Here is a 19,923-nt window from a genome sequence, read left to right as displayed (position 1 = left end):
CTGGATGCCCTTCCTAACGCCAACCACTCCGTGAGTGTAGTGGGTGCTTTTTAAGTGCCACCTGCACAGGTGCCAGGCGAGGCTGGCAACGGCCACGGTCGGATTGGTGTATTTTATGTGCCACCGGCACGGAAGCCAGTCGAGGCGGTGCTGGCATCGGCCACGAGTCGGATAGTGCTTTTTACGTACCACCAGACCAGGGATCCTGGCTGGTTCAATTCGATTTCGCTTGCCCCAACATGTCTTCGCAAGCAAAGGGGGTTGGCATGGGTGCCCGTCGTACGGTCAGATTGGTGTATTTTACGTGCCACTGGCACGGAAGCCAGTGGAGGCGGCGCTGGCATCGGCCACGAGTCGGATATTGTTTCTTACGTACCACCAACCAGGGATCCTGGCTGGTTCAATTCGATTTCGATTTCGCTTTCGCTTGCCCCAACATGTCTTCGCAAGCAAAGGGGGTTGGCATGGGTGCCTGTCGTCGGATGAGGTTCTATATCGACTTCGCTTGCCTCAACAGGTCTTTGTGTCCAAGGGAGGAAAGGCATTCATAAGTGGGCTGGACTCACTTGTCCTGCCTGGTCTTCTCACGTACAGAATATTTCCAAAGGTCTCGGTCGCTGGTCATTTCCTCAATGAGGCCTAAAGTTCGAAGGTCGTGCTTCACCACCTCGTCCCAGGTTTTCCTGGGTCTACCTCTTCCACGGGTTCCCTCAACTGCTAGGGATTGGCACTTTCTCACACACCTATCTTCATCCATTCTCGCCACATGACCATACCAGCGCAATAGTCTCTCTTGCACACCACAACTGATGCTTCTTAGGTACAACATTTCTCTCAAGGTGCTAACGCTCTGTCGAGTATGTACACTGACATTACACATCCATCGGAGCATACTGGCTTCATTCCTCACGAGCTTACGCATGTCCTCAGCAGTCACGGCCCATGTTTCACTGCCATGTAGCATGGCTGTTCGTACACACGCATCATACAGTCTGCCTTTTACTCTGAGCGAGAGGCCTTTAGTCACCAGCAGAGGTAAGAGCTCCCTAAACTTTGCCCAGGCTATTCTTATTCTAGCAGTTACACTTTCAGCGCACCCACCCCCACTACTGACTTGGTCACCTAGATAACGGAAGCTATCAACTACTTCTAGTTTTTCCCCCTGGAAAGTGACGGAAGTTGTTTTCTGCAGATTTTCGGAGGTTAATGCTCCCGAGCATCTGCCACATACAAAAACTATCTTCCCAGTTAGCCTACCTTTGACATTGCTGCACCTCTTATGTGTCCATAGCTTACACTGGGTACATCTTATAGAGTTTCTACCTACACCTTTTCTACAGATCGAGCATATATATATATATATATTCTTTAACCGGTTTCAGTCATTTGCTTGCAGCCATGCTGGAGCACCACTTTAAAGGGTTTTAGCCACAGAAATCAACCTCAAGACTTATTCTTTGTGAGGCTAGTACTTGTTCTATCGGTCTCTTTTGCTGAACTGTCAAGTTATGGGGACTAAACACACCAACATTGGTTGTCAAGCGAGGTGGGGGGACAAACACAGACACACGCACATGAATATATCAACTTATATATATATATATGATGGGCTTCTTTCAGTTTCCATCTACCAAATCCATTCACAAGGCTTTGGTCAGCCTAAGGTGCCACACAGTGGGACTGAACCCGGAACCATGTAGTTGGGAAACCAGCTTCTTACCACACAGCCACACTTACATGTATATCTACAATCAGTGAATTAAATTTATGCATTTAAACTAGTTGCTGATGTCGACACCATACACCAATTACATATACAAGTGAATCACATGTGACTGGTGTATGTGCATTAAAACTTGTATTAATTTATAAACACATGTGTGTGTACTTTAATCCCTATATCTATAAACGGCAAAATGTCTGTGAGTCGTTTATACAAATCCACAATTTTTCAAGTAAAAAGGCTTGCATTTTCTTTGGGCTTTCAAAACTGACTGAGGGTGGTCGTGAAGATCTTTTCATTTCCCCAGTCACCACAGAAAGCCATTACAAAAATTGATAAACCAACCCCTTATGCTCATAAGTTATTTTGCGGCCAAATTCAAGTTTTTCACTTTCTTCTGCCTCCTTTTTTGTCTGACTAATGGCATGTGCACAGTCCCGCTAATTTTCCATGATTATGCCATTCCAGGTGTGAAAACCGAAGTCCAATGAATATTTAATTGCTCTCATAAAAAGCTCCAACAAGCTCATAAACAACAAAACTGGTCCAGGCTGAAATGTGATAAGAAACTTAGCTCTTGATTTAGTGAGAAATTTTTACTGCAACCTGGAAATGAACAAGAAGCACTAGCACTAGACCCAGCAATGCCGAGTCATAATGCCAGTATTAAGTTTAAATACATTCCTTGAATGAAAGTATATTTATGTGTGCATATTAGTACTTAAACTGAAAAAGAAAATATATAATAAAAACACACCATAACCATGAAAAGATCTCTGGATCAGTAGATGATATATATTTATAAATATAAAAATACCCATAAAAACCATATAATTTACATACATTCATATATATATATATGTATACCTATGTATATATGTGAGAAAGAATAAGTTCAAATAGAACAATTCAAACTTTTGTTGGGGTCCGGAAAGAAATGTTTCTAATAAATATTCATCATATCAAAATGACAGCCTGCTGAAGCAAGCAATTAAAATATGAAAATAACAGTAAAAAGTTCGTTATAGGAATGTATAAGATAAAATCTTATATAAAAAAACACTATTAATAATTATAAAAATGGAGATGTTAAAAGTTCAAATTAGAATTTAATTTCTACATATGACCGTAATAATAATAATAATAATAATGATAATAATAATAATAATAATTAAAATAGTTATGTATCCCCATTCTCGTTAGTGTAAAAAAATTGAAGGAAAACATCAAAAAAAGGTATTACCAAAAAAAATTTAGAAGGGAAAACAAAAAGGTTATGTCGGAGAAGCTGACCGGTTATTTGTAAATAAATTGTAAAAGGGGAAAAAAGATGGGAAACGGGGACATGTTAATGTATTTTCGAGTCCCTGTTTCTCTTTCTTTTGAAGCTTTTACAATTTATTTGCAAATATTGGGTCAGCTTCTCCGACATAACCTTTTTGTTTTTCCTTCTAAATTTTTTTGGCAATACCTTTTTTGAGGTTTTTATCCTTTAATTTTTTACACTGACGAGAATGGTAATACATAACTATTTTAATTATTATTATTATAATTAATGGTTTTTCTTACATGTTTGTATTGCCATTTGAACCGGTCGTATGTGGAAATTAAATTCTAATTTGAACTTTTAATATCTCTTCTCCATTTTTATAATAGTTAGTAGTGTTTTTTTTTTATATATAAGACTTTATCTTATACATTCCTATAACGAACTTTTTACTTATGTCTCGGTGCGCGCACACGCGCTAGCTAGTCGTAAGTAGTCGATCCTACAATGACTTGCGCATATGTTTGTATTTCAAGTAAATAAATTATTTTTATAAACAAACTAAGGTTAGGGTTAGGGTTAAAAAATTTGGTTTAGAGTTAGGGTTAGGATTAAAAAGTCGTTGTAGGATCGACTACTTACGACTAGCTAGCACGGATGCGCGACTGCGCACCGGGACCACTGTTCGCTGGTAGTGTGTGTTTTGAGATTGGGGAAACAATAAATAAAAAAGTTGGTGTTATTTCACCTGACAGCGTGAGCAGGTGTATAAGTTACTGCAAAGTGGTTTCGAACTTCCAAACAGTTGGAAACACATCAAGTATAACACAATTTTGTTTCCCTGCATACAACTTATTGTTACTTTACTTCACTGTTTGTATGATCTGGGAAACTCTGCCCGATTTTTAAAACTTGCCTCACACTAATATTTATTCTGCTCTCCTTCAAGAAGTTTTCGTAATTCTCCCAATGTAAAGAATTCAACGTGGTCAATATCTTTTTGTTTATTTTATCACAGTCCGTAGAGTTAATCAAACTAAGTCCCGAGTTTTCTCTCGAGTTCGGCGTGTTTTGATATACAAATGAATTTAATTCCGCGAGCTCGTCAGCCACCCTTGCATTACACGAAGTTTCGAAATGTTTTGATGGAAGCACCCGGGGTACAGCATGATAGCACAGTCTTGAATCTCCGGCCATAATGCAAATATCACCAGACCGAAGATGAAAAGCTGCGGGTTTTACTGCTTTAGTTACCCCACCTAACAGGAAGATTGCGTCCTGACCAAAACTGAAAGAAATAATTGGTGAGTCATGGTCAAACTCCGAGTGATCAGTGTGCCCAGCTAGAGTAGATCCCATATGGTAATAGTTTACTATAGCGGCCTCTGGATTATATTCCTTAAAGCCGACCACAGAAGCGATATATTTAGCCAAAATTTCTAGATCAAATGGAAATGTAGACACCTGGTTTTTGCTATACGTTTTATCGTTCCAGTTATAATGGTAACCCAGTGTGACCCACCGAAGTTTATTCATATGAAATCTCATATCGAAAGATAGACTGTCGACAAAACATTGTGCTTTACCGCTTTCGTAATTTTCGCTGGCTGTCCAGATATTGTCAGGCCGATTAATCCCACATTGCTTTTCGATAAAATCGAGATTAGTAACATTTTGTTTGGAAGGATAGTCATGCAGACATCGATGAGTCCAGTAACGCTGAGCAGCAGCCGTGAAAGGATTACTGATAAACACAAACCCCGGATTTGTTTTATAATAATACACTTTCCATTCGTACACCGGTCGTAAGCCGAACAGGCGTGGTTCAGTTTTCGTTGTTTCTGCGTGGTTCAAAGGAATGACATTACAGTTATTATTTGTAATTAGCTCATTAGTAAAATCAATTACCTCTGAAAAATCGGGAGGTGGTTCTTTTCGCTTATATCGCTTAAATTCTTCACGAAATATATCAGTACCTTCGTCGTCGTCTCTATAGGTAGAAGCCATTTTGAAATATGAATAGTAATTTCCCTTAGTTTAAAAATCTGTAGAGTTTTTGCCCTTGAGAAAAATTACAATTATATAATCACACACATTACGAGCACCACACACACACACATACGCACTCTCTCCTTACTTCCTCTCTCTTTCTCTTATTTTCTCGGATCTTTTCGGTTTGAACGGCAGTTTTTTTTAAATAATTTCCATGTAACTATACACTTTTAAATTCCGTATACTGGTAGAATGTGTTTATAAAACATCTCTTTCTCTTGGCTTTATTGAGAAAATTCTATAGTTTATAAGATATTTGTTGTTTTTTCTTCAATTTCTGCAATTTCAACCAATCAATGACGTCTATTGAGGTGAAAACATTCTGTGCCGTATGAATATGTCCCTCGTTTAAGAAGCAGATTGGGTTTATTTACATTTCTGAAGAAAAAAAGATACCCTTCCCCCCACCCCTAACCCTAACCCTAACTAACATTAACTCTAACCCTAACCCCTAAAACAGATTGAAAAGCAATAGATCGATACTAGGGTCATAATTATGGGTGACAATTTCATATGACACCGCTAGAAAAAACTGCCGTTGAAACCGAAAAGATCCTTGCTTTTTCTCCCTCTCCCTCTCTCTCTCCCTCTCTCTCTTCCCCTTTCTTTCGCTCCCATTGTGTGACTCAAGGGTGAGAGATCCGTGCATTTCACCGTGCAATACACGAAACGTTCAGCTCTTGACTCACTTATATAACTTTACTGGCGATTCGTGTGTGTGTGTGTGTGTATGTGTGTGTGTGTATGTGTGTGTGTGTGTGTGTACGTGTGTGCGCGCGTGTGTAGGAGGAGAGAGATTTATATGCAAAAGAATTAAACGTCTTAATACACATCTTAAAAGACGCTTGCCGAAAATCTATCCACGACGTTTAATTCAAGAGAAATTTATAGATTTATCAGGACCTCCGACCTATCACATAGTGCTCTGTTTTATTAACAGTGATACGAAACAAGGCAGCAAGTTGACAGAATCGTTACCACACATGACAAAGTGCATCGTGGTATTTCTTCTGAATTCTATACGTTTTACGTTCAAATGCCGCCGAGGTCAATGGTTGTATGGTTGTATGGGTTTTTTTTTCTGCATTCCCTCACTCTTGTAAGCTAGCGATTCAGCAAAAGATACCGATAGAATATGGGCAATACTTCTGCCTGCCCCCCCCCCCAAAAAAAAAACACTTTTTTAAAACTTTTTTTTTTCGACACAACCCCCCTCCCCTTTTCAGCTACGGGGAATGCGAATCTGCAAAAAAATTAGCAAAAATCGACATTTCTAAATTACCCCCACCCCCATTTCCTTCATTTTTAACTTTTTTTCAGAATTTCTTTTTTCTTAAAATATGCGGAAAAATACGGAGATTATGATTCTGTAAATAAATTTCCAAAAATCTTTGTAAAATTTTTTTTTAAGAATTTTTTCTTTTCGAAATATGCGCAAAAATACGGACATCAGAATTCGGACAAAAATTTCAAAACATTTCTGTACTTAAGGTTACGGTGTTAGGGTTAGGGTTTTCGGGTTAGTGTTGCGGAAAAAAGTCAAAATTTAAGAAGTTGGTGCGGGGGCGGGGATCTTCACAATGCCAATTTTTGGCAATTTTCCGGAACCTCCGTATCCGAAAACGGGGCTTTTTGGCAAAAAAAAATTTAAATAAACAAATTTGGGAGAAAATGGGTGGGAACGGGCGGAAGTCTTTCCAGAATATGTACCAGTTTAGCACTGTAAATCGACTTCCCACCCCTTCTAAATTCCCAGCATTGTGTCAAAATTTGAAGCCATTAATAGTAATATAGTACGCACGGTAACATAAGTAGCGTTTCATTTCCTGTTCGCATAAATATCAAAGGAAGATTTGTGTGTGCTAGTAACCTGTACTATAGTTTTGTTCAACCCTGTCACACTATATGAGGTGTATTGTAACAATGTAGACTGGTACAAGCATGGTAGTGTGGTTAAAAAGCTCTCTTTACAACCACAAGGTTTCGGGTTCAGTCCCACAGCGTGACATTTTGAGCGAGTATCTTCAACTGTAGACTTACGTCTTGCAAATGAATTTTGTACGCGGAAACTGTAGGAGCGGGTCATTTGTATGTGTTCGTGTCTCTGCTTATCCTCATAACCGTTTGGTGTTGGTGTGTTTACGTCTCCGTAAAGTAGCATTTTGGTTTAAAATAAAGAATAAAGATCAAATGAACAAGTACTAGACTTCAAAGAAAAATCAGCCCTGGGGTCGATTCGTTCGACTAATATTCTTCAAGAAGGTGGCGAGCTGGCAGAAACGTTAGCACGCCGGGCGACATGCTTAGCGGTATATCATCTGCCGTTACGTTCTGAGTTCAAATTCTGCCGAGGTCGATTTTTCCTTTTATCCTTTTGGGGGTCGATTAAATAGGTACCAGTTAGGCACTGGGGTCGATGTAATCGACTTAATCCGCCTGTCTGTCCTTGTTTGTCCTCTCTGTGTTTAGCCCCTTGTGGGTAGTAAAGAAATAGGTATTTCGTCTGCCGTTACGTTCTCAGTTCAAATTCTGCCGAGGTCGATTTTGCCTTTTATCCTTTTGAGGGTCAATTAAATAGGTACTAGTTAGGCACCGGGGTCGATATAATCGACTTAATCCCTTTGGTTGTCCTTGTTTGTCCTCTCTATGTTTAGCCTCCTGTGGTTAATAAAGAAATCAATATTCTTCAAGATGGTAGCCCAGTATGGCCGCAGTCTAATATTAAAAATAAGTGACGGAGTGGTTAGGCTGTTGCACTCACGATCTGTGGCACGACGTGTTCTTGAGCAACGCGCTTCATTTCACTATGCTCCACTCCACCTTTCGAATGTTGGCCTGCTCGCCTAGCCAGCAGGATAGCATCTTTTGAAGGCTAAAACAAAGCAAAAGGCACATTGTAACCAGCGATGTGTAACAACATCTGATAGCGTGGTCGGTTACGTGAGAGAGAGAGAGAGAGAGAGAGAGATAAACTCACATATTCTTTTATTTTTTATTTGTTTCAGTCATTTGACTGCGGCCATGCTGGAGTACCGCATTTAGTCGAGCAAATCGACCCCAGGACTTATTCTTTATAAGCCTAGTACTTATTCTATCGGTCTCTTTTGCCGAACCGCTAAGTTACAGGGACGTAAATGTACCAACATTTGTTGTCAAGTGAGAGTGGGGGGGGACGAACACAGACACACAAATATATATATACGACGGCTTCATTCAGTTTCCCGAGGCTATAGTAGAAGGTACTTGTCCAAGATTCCACGCAGTGGGACTGAACCCGGAACCATGTGGTTGATAAGCAACCTACTTAACACACAGCCACGTCTTTGTGTTTGTACCCCACCACCGATTGGTAACTGTTGTTGGTTTGTTGATGTCCCCATGACATAAACATTCGGCAAAAGAGAGACCGATAAGTTCATGACATTGAAACAGTAAAAGAACCACATTGACTATACATCTCCCTTAACTCTTTACGCATTTGGATTACTCAGTAATTTTATTTCTTTATTGCCTACAGGGGGCTAAACATAGAAGGGACAAACAATTACATCGACCTCAGTACGTAACTGGTACTTATTTAATCGACCCCGAGAGGATGAAAGGCAAAGTCGACCTCGACGGAATTCGAACTCAGAACGTAACAGCAAACGAAACACCGCTAAGCATTTCGCCCAGCGTGCTAACGTTTCTGTCAACTCACAATGCTATTCACGTTGTGTTGAAGTTTCGATGATGTAATAGCATATTTTTAGTATAATTTTGAGCAGTAGATGAAAGAAGACCGATCCGGTCGGCTTTGACATGAAACAGGTAGAATATTTTTGACCTGATATGGCTGGTTTAAATGCTAAAGGCTGAAATACGTGTGTTTGTGATTCTGGTGATAAAAACATTAGCTTCGTATCAAGAAACATAACTCTGCTTTGGCTAGAGTTATGTCTAGAGTTATGTACCTTGACTGAATGGACTTCACGTTTGTTTTGATCAATTTTTCCAACTAAGAAATCATATCTATATAAAGAAAAAAAAGTAAAGCAAAAAAAAATATTATTATTATTATTATTATTATTATTATTATTATTATTATTATTATTATATTTCTCTGCTTAGTGGCTGTTGCAAAAGAGGCTGTGTGGTGGACACGTCTGAAAGGTTTGAAGACAGACACATTCCTACCTGGTCAAGCCCTCATCAATTTCTTCAAATATCAGTCGAAGAGGAAGGTGGGGGTAGAGTGGGAGGTGTTGCCTTCTAGTGTGTTTATCAAAAGGTGGTCGACAGAGGCAAGACCGGTGAGTGCACTTACCCATGCCTTGGAGATGTCAGAGTAATCCGAGATTTTTTAGATTTACCCCGGAATACCCTAAGCGGACTGCCCCACTATTGGGGATTCTGTTTATTTATTTATTTATTTATTATTTATTTATTTATTTATTTATGTTTCTACTTTCTATTTATATATCTTCTGTTATATCCTTTAATGTTGTAGCATCTCCCCGAGATTCATGTTAACACTACATGTCTATGTAATTTTTTTTTTTTTTTTTTTGCTGTAACTCGTCCTTCGATATTGTCCTCCATGTCTTGAGCCCTTGTGACCAATAAAAGAAATCATTATTATTACTATTATTCCGCCGATTTCGCCTTTGTCTTTCATCCTTTCAGGATCGATACAATAAGTACCAGTGAAATACTGAGGTCAATATATTCGACTCATCCACTCCCCCAAAATTGCTGCCCCTTATGTCAAAATCTGAAACAGTTATCATTATTATTATTATCATTATTATTATCATTATTATTATTATTATTATTATTATTATTATTATTGAGTGAGAGAGCAGTTCATGCCATCAAAGTGACACTGGGGTAAAATATACGAAGCCCAATATACCCATCATGACTACCCGTCTGATAAAGGTACACCAGGCACATGCATCACAACCATATGTGCGCGACATGGTGATCTCATATCAAGATAAACAGCACATGACCTTGCAGGTGGGGCCTGAGTAGCCCATCCCGCTCAAACGGTCCCTGAATAAGGGTTGTTTAAGGATGTTGAAAGAACCACCCATGTTTCCAGAGGTGAACTATTCAAACCCCAAAGAATCCCTCTCAACACATGGCTATGATGCTCCCCCACTACGTCTGCTCGTGATCAGAGATGCACATATCGTCAGCCACTAAGGGACATGCTCAGCTGGTTAAGGTCAAACAACTGACAAGCAAATCTGTGGTATTGAGCAGAATATTTGCTGTAGCCCATCTTTTATACCAAGACAAAACAATGTACATGATAACACTTCCAATCAGTTAAGATCAGAAGCCATGAGAGCCACTGCCTGGTACTGCATCAGGGCCATCATCATCATTATTATTATTATTATTATTATTATTATAATTATCATTATTATCATTATTATTATTATTATTATTATTATCATTATAATTATTATTATCATTATAATTATTATTATCATTATTATTATTATTATTATTATTATTATTATTATTATCATTATTATTATCATTATTATTATCATTATTATTATTATTATCATTATTATTATTATTATTACTATTATTATTAATAAGAGGCGGCGAGTTGGCAGAAATCGTTAGCACGCCGGGCGAAATGCTTTGCTGTATTTCGTCTGTCACTACGTTCCAAGTTATATTAGAAGAAACAAGCCAAGGTGCTGCGTAGTGGGACTGAACGCAAAATCATATGGTTGCATAGCGAACTTCTTAACCACACAGCAATGCAGTACTATGTGTGTATGTGGAAGCACTCCGTCGGTTACGACGACGAGGGTTCCGGTTGATCCGATCAACGGAACAGCCTGCTCGTGAAATTAACGTGCAAGTGGCTGAGCACTCCACAGACACGTGTACCCTTAACGTAGTTCGAGGGGAGAATCAGCGTGACACAGAGTGTGATAAGGCTGGCCCTTTCATGTACAGGTACGACTCAGGAACAGGAAGTAAGAGTGAGAGAAAGTTGTGGTGAAAGAGTACAGCAGGGATCACCATCATCCCTGCCGGAGCCTCGTGGAGCTTTAGGTGTTTTTGCTCAATAAACACTCACAACGCCCGGTCTGGGAATCGAAACCGCGATCCTACGACCGCGAGTCCGCTGCCCTAACCACTGGGCCATTGCGCCTCCACTATGTGTGTATATATGCTATGTATAAGTGTGTGTGCGTTTGTAAGTATGTGTGTGTATGTGTGTGTGTGTGTGCGTGTATGAGCGTGTGTGCTCGTGTGTGCATATGTAAGAATGTGTCTGTATGTGTGTGTGTGTGTGTGTGTGTGTGTGTGTAGGTTTTTGACACGCACTGCTTGACAACCGGTGTTGGTTTGTTTACGTAGTAGATTAGCGGTTCGACAATAAGCGTGCGACAGAAACTATACCAAACTTAAAAAAAAAAAAAAGAGAAAAAAAAAGAAAAAAGGCATGAAAAATAAAGCTTAAAGATATTTAAGAACTAGGGATGGTTTTTTCGACGAACCAAACGAGGCAGTGCTCCAGCATGGCTGCAGTGCAATATCAGAAACAAATACAAAAATAAGAAAATATAATGAAACAAAGTCTAAACCAGTAATTCTCAACGGTTTTTTTTTTATACTTATGGACCCCTTTACTTACAATTTATTCTGATGGATTCCCATAGCCATTCGATGCTTAAAAACTAGTTTTATACAAACCCCTTTCAAGGTTCATGCATACATTAAACTTATGTAGTTTGAACTTATGTAAAACGTCAGAGAAAGAAACCTAAATGTTTCTTGCCCTAAATATATCCACAGTAACATTTCTTTTTCGTGGACTCTTAGAATACTAATGTGGATCCCCAATTAACTATTTTGCTTGCGTGAACCCCCAAAATTCTTAAATGGACCTCCAGGGGCCATAGTGACCCCAACTGAGAACGACTAGCCTAAACTCCGATCCGGGACAGGCAGGTACGAACTCAAAGACTGCATAGGATGGTGGGTAGTTCAGGGTAATATCCTTATTTTTCCTGCTTCTTTTCTTGTCTGCAAGGATAGTCCTGCGAGTGTCTTCAAAGGAGGCCGTTGCCCGGGGGGACAGTGAAACGCCAAGCTTCACGGTCAACGGCAACAACAGACCACTGGATCGCAGATCAATGTAGCAAGCACTGAGGGATTTCTTCAGGAAGTCCTTGTACCTCTTCTTTGGTGCTTCACGGTCAACGGCAACAACAGACCACTGGATCGCAGATCAATGTAGCAAGCACAGAGGGATTTCTTCAGGAAGTCCTTGTACCTCTTCTTTGGTGCTTCACGGTCAACGGCAACAACAGACCACTGGATCGCAGATCAATGTAGCAAGCACTGAGGGATTTCTTCAGGAAGTCCTTGTACCTCTTCTTTGGTGCTTCTCTATCACGGTGACCAAAGGAATGTTTTTTTTTTATATATGATAGTTCTAAATTAAATAGCAAAATACTGCAAGAGTATTGTTGCAGTGTATTCATTTCATATTAGATACCTTTACCAAACACTTGTTAACTGTGTGAAGGCGCGAAGTTTAGTGGTTAGGGCATTCGGCACACGGTTGTAAGGTCGTAAGTTCAATTCCTGGTGACGCGTTGTGTCCTTGAGCAAGACACTACTTTATTTCACGTTGCTCCAGTCCACTCAGCTGGCAAAAAAGAGTAGTATCTGTAATTCAAAGGGCCAGCAGCCTTGTCACACTCTGTGTCACGCTGAATCTTCCTGAGAACTACGTTAAGGGTACACGTATTTGTGGAGTGCTCAGCCACTTGTACGTTAATTTCACGAGCAAGCTGTTCCATTGATCGTATCAGCTGGGACCCTCGTCGTCGTAACCGACGGATTGCTCCTGGTAACTGTACCATTTCGTGACAGTGCCAGGTAAATCGATCAAGTAAAAGAGAAATCAAAACTACATCCAGGCATACTTAAAGTGTTCACATCATTCCGACTTTACCTTTCATCCATTCGGAGTCGATAAATTAAGTACCAGTACCCTCCCCTAAAATTTAGGGCCTTGTGTCTAGAGTAAAAAAGAATATTCTTTTACTTGTCTTAGTCATTGGACAACGTCCATACAAGGGCACTATCTTGAAGGGTTGTTTTTTTTGTTTTCTGCATATTGTTTTTGCGTTTTTTTCTTTTTTTTCTTTAAGTCTTGTAAATAAACTTATAGGCGCCACGTGTGTCGCTGTTTTACAGAATCGTTAGTACGCCGGGCGAGATGCTTAGTGGTATTTCATCTGCCGTTAGGTTCTAAGTTCAAATTCCGCCGAGGTTGACTTTGCCTTTCATCCTTTCCGGGTCGATTAAATAAGTACCAGTTATGCACTGGAGTCGATGTAATTGACTTAATCCCTTTGTTTGTCCCCTCTATGTTTAGCCCACTATGGGCACTAAAGAAATATATTTTACAGAAAATAAAGGAATTCGCGAACGCAGGATGGCTAACTTAGAAAATCAAGTAAATACCCTTTAGAAGATGGATAAAACTGGCCAGAAAGCTTCCACAGGGAATCGAACCCTGCACCTGTCGGTCTCTTTGCCGAACGGCTAAGTTACGGGAATGAAACAAACCGACACCGGTTGTCAAGCGGTGTGGGAACAGAAAATACACGCACGTACACACGCGACAGACTTTCGCGAAGTTTTTCTATCTAATCAATTCACTAACAAAACATTGATTGACCCAGGATTATACCCGTGGTGTCGCGTTGTGAGACTGAACCCGAAATCAAGTGGTTGCGAAGCAAACTTTTTGTCTCCGGCTATGGTCAACATTCTTTTATTCTTTCAGTTATATATATATGTATATATGTGTGTGTGTGTGTGTGTGTGTGGTGTGTATATATATATATATATATGTATATATGTGTGTGTGTGTGTGTATATATATGTATATATGTATATGTATATATAATGTATATGTATATATGTATATATATGTGTGTGTATATATATATATGTATATATATGTATATGTATATATATGTGTGTATATATATAGTATATGTATATATATGTGTGTATATATATATATATGTATATATATATGTGTGTGTATATATATGTATATGTATATATATATGTATATGTATATATATGTATATATATGTATATATATATATGTATATATATAGTATATGTATATATATGTATATATATGTATATATATATATGTATATATATATGTATATGTATATATGTATATGTATATATATATGTATGTATATATGTATATGTATATATATATGTATATATATATGTATATGTATATATATATATGTATATATATGTGTATATATATGTGTATATATATGTGTATATATGTGTATATATATGTGTATATATATGTGTATATATGTGTGTATATATATATATATATATAATATATATATATATATATATATATATATACTAGCATTAAAGACCCGTCGTTGCCGGGTCATAGTGCTAGTGCATGTATATATGTGTATATATATGTGTACATATTACATGTACATCTATATATATACATCTACTCATAAAATACAAAATACAAAGTTATATCTTGATATCGTTAGTGATAACAATACTCAAAATATATAACAGACTGGAATTGTTAGCTCGTCTCTTGTAATTTCGATCAATTGTATCTTGTCCTCCCTCTTGTATAGAAGTGTGGCTACAATCCAGCCTACCTTTACTTCGGGGGGGGGGGGGGCATTAAAAATTTTTTTCCGGCACGTCCTACGTACCAGATATAAAGGTAAAAATAAAATATTTCCACTTGCTCGATTGCTTCTATTGCTTCTATTGTGGCGAATTTACCGCCTCTGATTAGATACTTTTCATAGTCGCACCAAGACACTTTTCGAAGGTGCTTTCCTCCATATGTTCAAATCTTTTTTCTCTACATTGTATTCTTTATAGACAATAGTCTTTTCTTTAATTTTATTTTTTATTATCCATCTGGACTATTTCATTTCTGCACGCTAATTTTATTTTTAATTTATTCCCATTCATGTGAAACCACTTATTCAAGTTCAAATCATTGATGCAATTTTATACCAATTGCTAATTTTACTTTTGTTATGTTTCGATTATATTATACTTTAGTTTGATTTTAATTATTACTTACTACATATAATTCAATTGTTATTATTATTTTTATTGTTAATGTGAAAGTATCTGACATAAAATAGGGAAACGTTTTTGTTTCATTTTTAACACGTAATACTGAAATAGTGGAGAAGATATGATATTGCTATGGGCTCGCTCTAGACAAGAAGTTGAAATTACATGGAGCCTAAGTAAGGCATGTGTAAAATTTGAATGGAATTGGTTGTGTAGTTCTCAAGTTTTAGGGAATCGTAGTGGAGAAGATATGATATTGCTGTGAGCTCGCCCTAGGCAAAAAGTTAAAAATGTTTTTGCCGATGACACTCCCCGGACCCTAAGTAAGGCATGTGTAAAATTTGAATGAGATTGGTTGAGTAGTTCTCAAGTTTTAGGGAAACACACAGACAGACAGACACACATTCTCAGTATATATATATATATATATATATATATATATAGAGAGAGAGAGAGAGAGAGAGGAGAGAGAGAGAGAGCCCACCTATAAAAAAAGTGTAATTGCGAGGCATAGTTTGTTGCTATATTAAATTTGAACCCTAATTGACGGATCTCCAAATATTCGGATACATGCACAACACTCTGGAATATGAATGACCATTTGGTTGGGAAGCAAATGTCTGACCACACAGCTATGCCTGCGCCTATTATTTTATCTTTTACTTCAGTTATTAGACTGTGGCCATGCTGGAGCACCACCTTGGAGAATTTTAAGTCGAATGAATAAACGCCAGTACTTATGTTTTTAAAAGCTAGGGTCTTATTCTGCCGGACTCTATTGCCGAACCGCTACGGGGACCTAAACACACCAGCACTGGTTGTCAAGCGATGGTGGTGGAGGACAAACACAAACACACACATACATAAATATATACACACACACACACATAGATAGATAGATAGATAGATAGATAGATAGATAGATAGATAGATAGATAGATAGATAGATAGATATATACATGACGCGTTTCTTTCAGTTTTCTTCTATCAAATCCACTCACAGGCTATGGTCAGCCCGAGGCTATAGTAGAAGACACTTGCCCAAGGTTACATGCAGTGGAACTGAACACGAAACCATGTGGTTGGGAAGCAAGCTTCTTACCACACAGCCACGCCTGCGCCTATGAGAAAAAAAAACCATTCCTGTTTTCTATACAAAACCCTGCTTTTTCTACCAGTAACCTAACGGCGGGTGGACACATGCATGCGTGCGTGCGCACAATTTCCGACTTCCGAATTCACTGACAAGGTATTGGTCGGCCCATGGCAATAGTAAAAAGACACTTGTCCTAGGTTCCCCACAGTGGGACTGAACCCGAAATTACATCGGTTACAAAGCGAACTTTCTTAACAACCCCTATTTCAACAACATCGATCAAAGATGGAATATATTTCAAAGACAGTAGTGTACATATAAATATTGTAAACATACATTCTAGAGACGATAGAGTTCATAGTCCAGTCATATACACTCTTATACTATTATCTCATACGTTACTTTGTCTTTAATCAACATACTTGACATTTTAAATCAGGCTAGATCTGCGTCAGTATGGTGATTCTTCGATGACTTATCAGAATTATCAGATAAGAATTATCCAAACTGGAATGTAAACGCATTCTTTCTATACTATAGAAAGAATGTGTTTACATTTTAACTTTACCTACAGTGAAGATGGGTGGAGGCGCGTGGCTTAGTGGTCAGGGTGTCTGCATCGTGATCGTAAAATTGTAGTTTCGATTCCTGGACCGGGCGACGCGTTGTGTTCTTGAGCAAAACACTTCGTTTCACGTTGTTCCAGTCGACTCAGCTGGTAAAAATGAGTAATGCTGCGATGGACTGGCGTCCCGTCCAGCTGGGGATCACATACGTCACAAAACCGGGAAACCGGGCCCATGAGCCTGGCTAGACTTTAAAAGGGCACATTTTTTTTTACAGAGAAGATTGATACATACATACATACATAAATACATACATACATACATACACATGCACGCACGCACGCACGCACACACATACACACACACACGCACGTACGTACATACATACACACACACACACACACACATACATACATACATGCATGACTGGCACTCCGTCGGTTACGACGACGAGGGTTCCGGTTGATCTGATCAACGGAACAGCCTGCTCGTGAAATTAACGTGCAAGTGGCTGAGCACTCCACAGACACGTGTACCCTCTATGTAGTTCTCGGGGAGATTCAGCGTGACACAAAGTGTGACAAGGCTGGCCCTTTGAAATACAGGTACAGCAGAAATAGAAAGAAAGAATGAGAGAAGGTTGTGGTGAAAGAGTACAGGAGGGTTCACTACCTCCCCCTGCCGGAACGCGTGGAGATTTAGGTGTTTTTGCTCAATAAACACTCACAAAGCCCGGTCTGGGAATCGAAACCGCGATCCTACAATCGCGAGTCCGCTACCCTACCCACTGTGCCATTGCGCCTTCACATACATGCATACATACACACACACACACACACACACACACACACGAATGGGTGTTGAAAAGTTCCAGTAATTGAAACCACAACCTCGCAGTCATGAGACCAACACCCAAGCTACTAGGCCATGGACCCTTAAACACCATCATATATTGTACGCTTATACATACGACAGGTAGGGGTCATAAAAGTTCTTGGCTTTAAAGCAATCGGGAAAGGCCTGGCTGGAGGCCCAAGCTTCCGAATTCTTATACAGGGTTTAGAAAAACTGAAGAACCGCTTCAGTAAGTGTGTGAATCGGAGAGGGGGATGTGTTGGATAAAATCAAAATTAACTGATCCGCCTGTATTTTCTTTTACCCAGAGCCAGGAACTTTTCATATATATATATAGGTGCAAGCGTGGCTGAGAAGTAAGATGCTCACTTCTCAAGCACATGGTTCTGGGTTCAGTCTCAATGCGTGGCATCCTGGCCAATTGTCTTCTAGCATGTATGTATGTATGTATAGGTGCAGGAATGGCTGCGTGGTAAGTAACTTGCTTACCAACTACATAGTTCCGGGTTCATTCCCACTGCGTGGCACCTTGGGCAAGTGTCTTCTACTATAGCCTCGGGCCGACCAAAGCCTTGTGAGTGGATATGGTAGATGGAAACTGAAAGAAGCCCGTCGTATATATGTATATATATATGTATGTATGTATGCATGTATGCATGTATGTATGTATGTATGTATGTGTGTGTATATGTTTGTGTGTCTGTGTTTGTCCTGCAACATCGCTTGACAACAGATGATGGTGAGTTTAAGTCCCCGTAACTTAGCGGTTCAGCAAAAGAGTCCGATAGAATAAGTACTAGGCTTCCAAAGAATAAGTCCTGGGTGTCGATTTGCTCGACTAAAGGCGGTGCTCCAGCATGGCCGCAGTCAAATGACTGAAGCAAGTAAAAGAGTAAAAGAGTACGTATCCGTTCTCCTGTTGTAGACTTCTTTCAGTTTACCAAATCCACTCAGAAGGCTTTGGTCGGCCCAAATCTTTAGCCGAAGGCACTTGTCTGAAGTGTCACGCAAGGCGACTAAACCCAGAAGCATGTGGCTGGGAACCAAACTTCTTACCACACAGCCACGCCACACCTGCATATATATGCAGGAATATACATGGTGTGTGCGAGTGTGTACGTGTATATTGCGTATGCGTGTGCATATTATGTATGTGTGGTGTGTGTGTGTGTGTCTATTTGTCCCCGCGTGCCCTGGGTAAGTGTTGAACCGTCAGTAAAGTACAAATGTTGAAGTTGCTTAAGAACGAAAGAATTAAAGACAATCGTTTCACCCACTCCTCCACAATGTCCTTGTTGAACTGATAATGTCACGCTATATGATGTCAATTGGACATATCTGTGTACCACATTATATAAATGTTGGTAATTTTCCTACAACAATCACCTACACACATCCATATACGTACACACGCACCTGAATTTTTGTGTATATGTAAGTCACCTCATCATGGAATAACATATATAACACCAGTACATACCTATACAAGTACCTATACCTCATACCTATACTTCACCGAATTTGTTTCCTCATAAATTCAAGAAAATTCTTTTATTTTTTTTTATTCTTTTACTTGTTTTAGTCATACTGGATTATCGCCTTGAAGGGTGTTAGTCGGACAAATCGACCCCAGGATTTATTTATTTTTAAGCATAGTAGTTATTCTATCGGTTACTTTTGCCGAACCACTAAGTTACGGTGACATAAACACACCAACACCGGTTGTCCAGCGGTGATGGGGGACAGACATGAATACAAGAGCACACACACACACATATACGACGGGCTTCTTTTCAGTTTCAGTCTACCAAATCCATTCACAAGGCTTTGCTCGGCTTAAGGCTGTAGTAGAAGACACTTACCCACGTGGGACTGAACCCGGAACCATGTGTTTGAGAAGCAGACTTCTTACCACTTTTTTAATGAAATTTTCAACAAATACGCTTCAGACGGTGTAGATTCCAATTATATACTAAAGATGGGGTGAGAAGTTTTGGACGATTTACACAACTTTCAGAAAAATGGATAATTTTTTAATGAAATTTTCTATAAATATCTTTCAGAGTGTATAGATTGGGATTATATCGGAATTTGATATGAAAAAAGATTTGGTAGGCTAATACACATTACATACTAACACACGTCACATATCTACAAAACGAAACTTGAGATTTCGAAAAAAAATTATGATGTGTATCAGTATGTATGAGAACGAATCCACCAA

General features: G+C 39.1%; 2 protein-coding genes across 3 annotated transcripts in view; one reads left to right on the top strand and one right to left on the bottom strand.

Moving 5' to 3' along the window:
* Positions 1 to 19,923, top strand: part of LOC115212317 (sulfate transporter) — a 295,950-nt gene that overhangs the window by 120,753 nt on the left and 155,274 nt on the right. The window lies entirely within an intron of this gene.
* On the bottom strand, positions 3,559 to 5,071 carry LOC118763358 (nucleic acid dioxygenase ALKBH1-like). Its single transcript, XM_036502787.1, has one exon. It carries the CDS (start codon positions 4,995 to 4,997, stop codon positions 3,849 to 3,851), a length of 1,149 nt encoding a protein of 382 aa, XP_036358680.1. The 5' UTR covers positions 4,998 to 5,071; the 3' UTR covers positions 3,559 to 3,848.

The sequence above is a fragment of the Octopus sinensis genome, linkage group LG5 (assembly GCF_006345805.1).
Source record: "Octopus sinensis linkage group LG5, ASM634580v1, whole genome shotgun sequence".
NCBI classification, from domain to species: domain Eukaryota; kingdom Metazoa; phylum Mollusca; class Cephalopoda; order Octopoda; family Octopodidae; genus Octopus; species Octopus sinensis.
The sequence above is the reverse complement of the archived record's forward strand: the minus strand, read 5'-3'. Positions and strand labels throughout refer to the sequence as shown.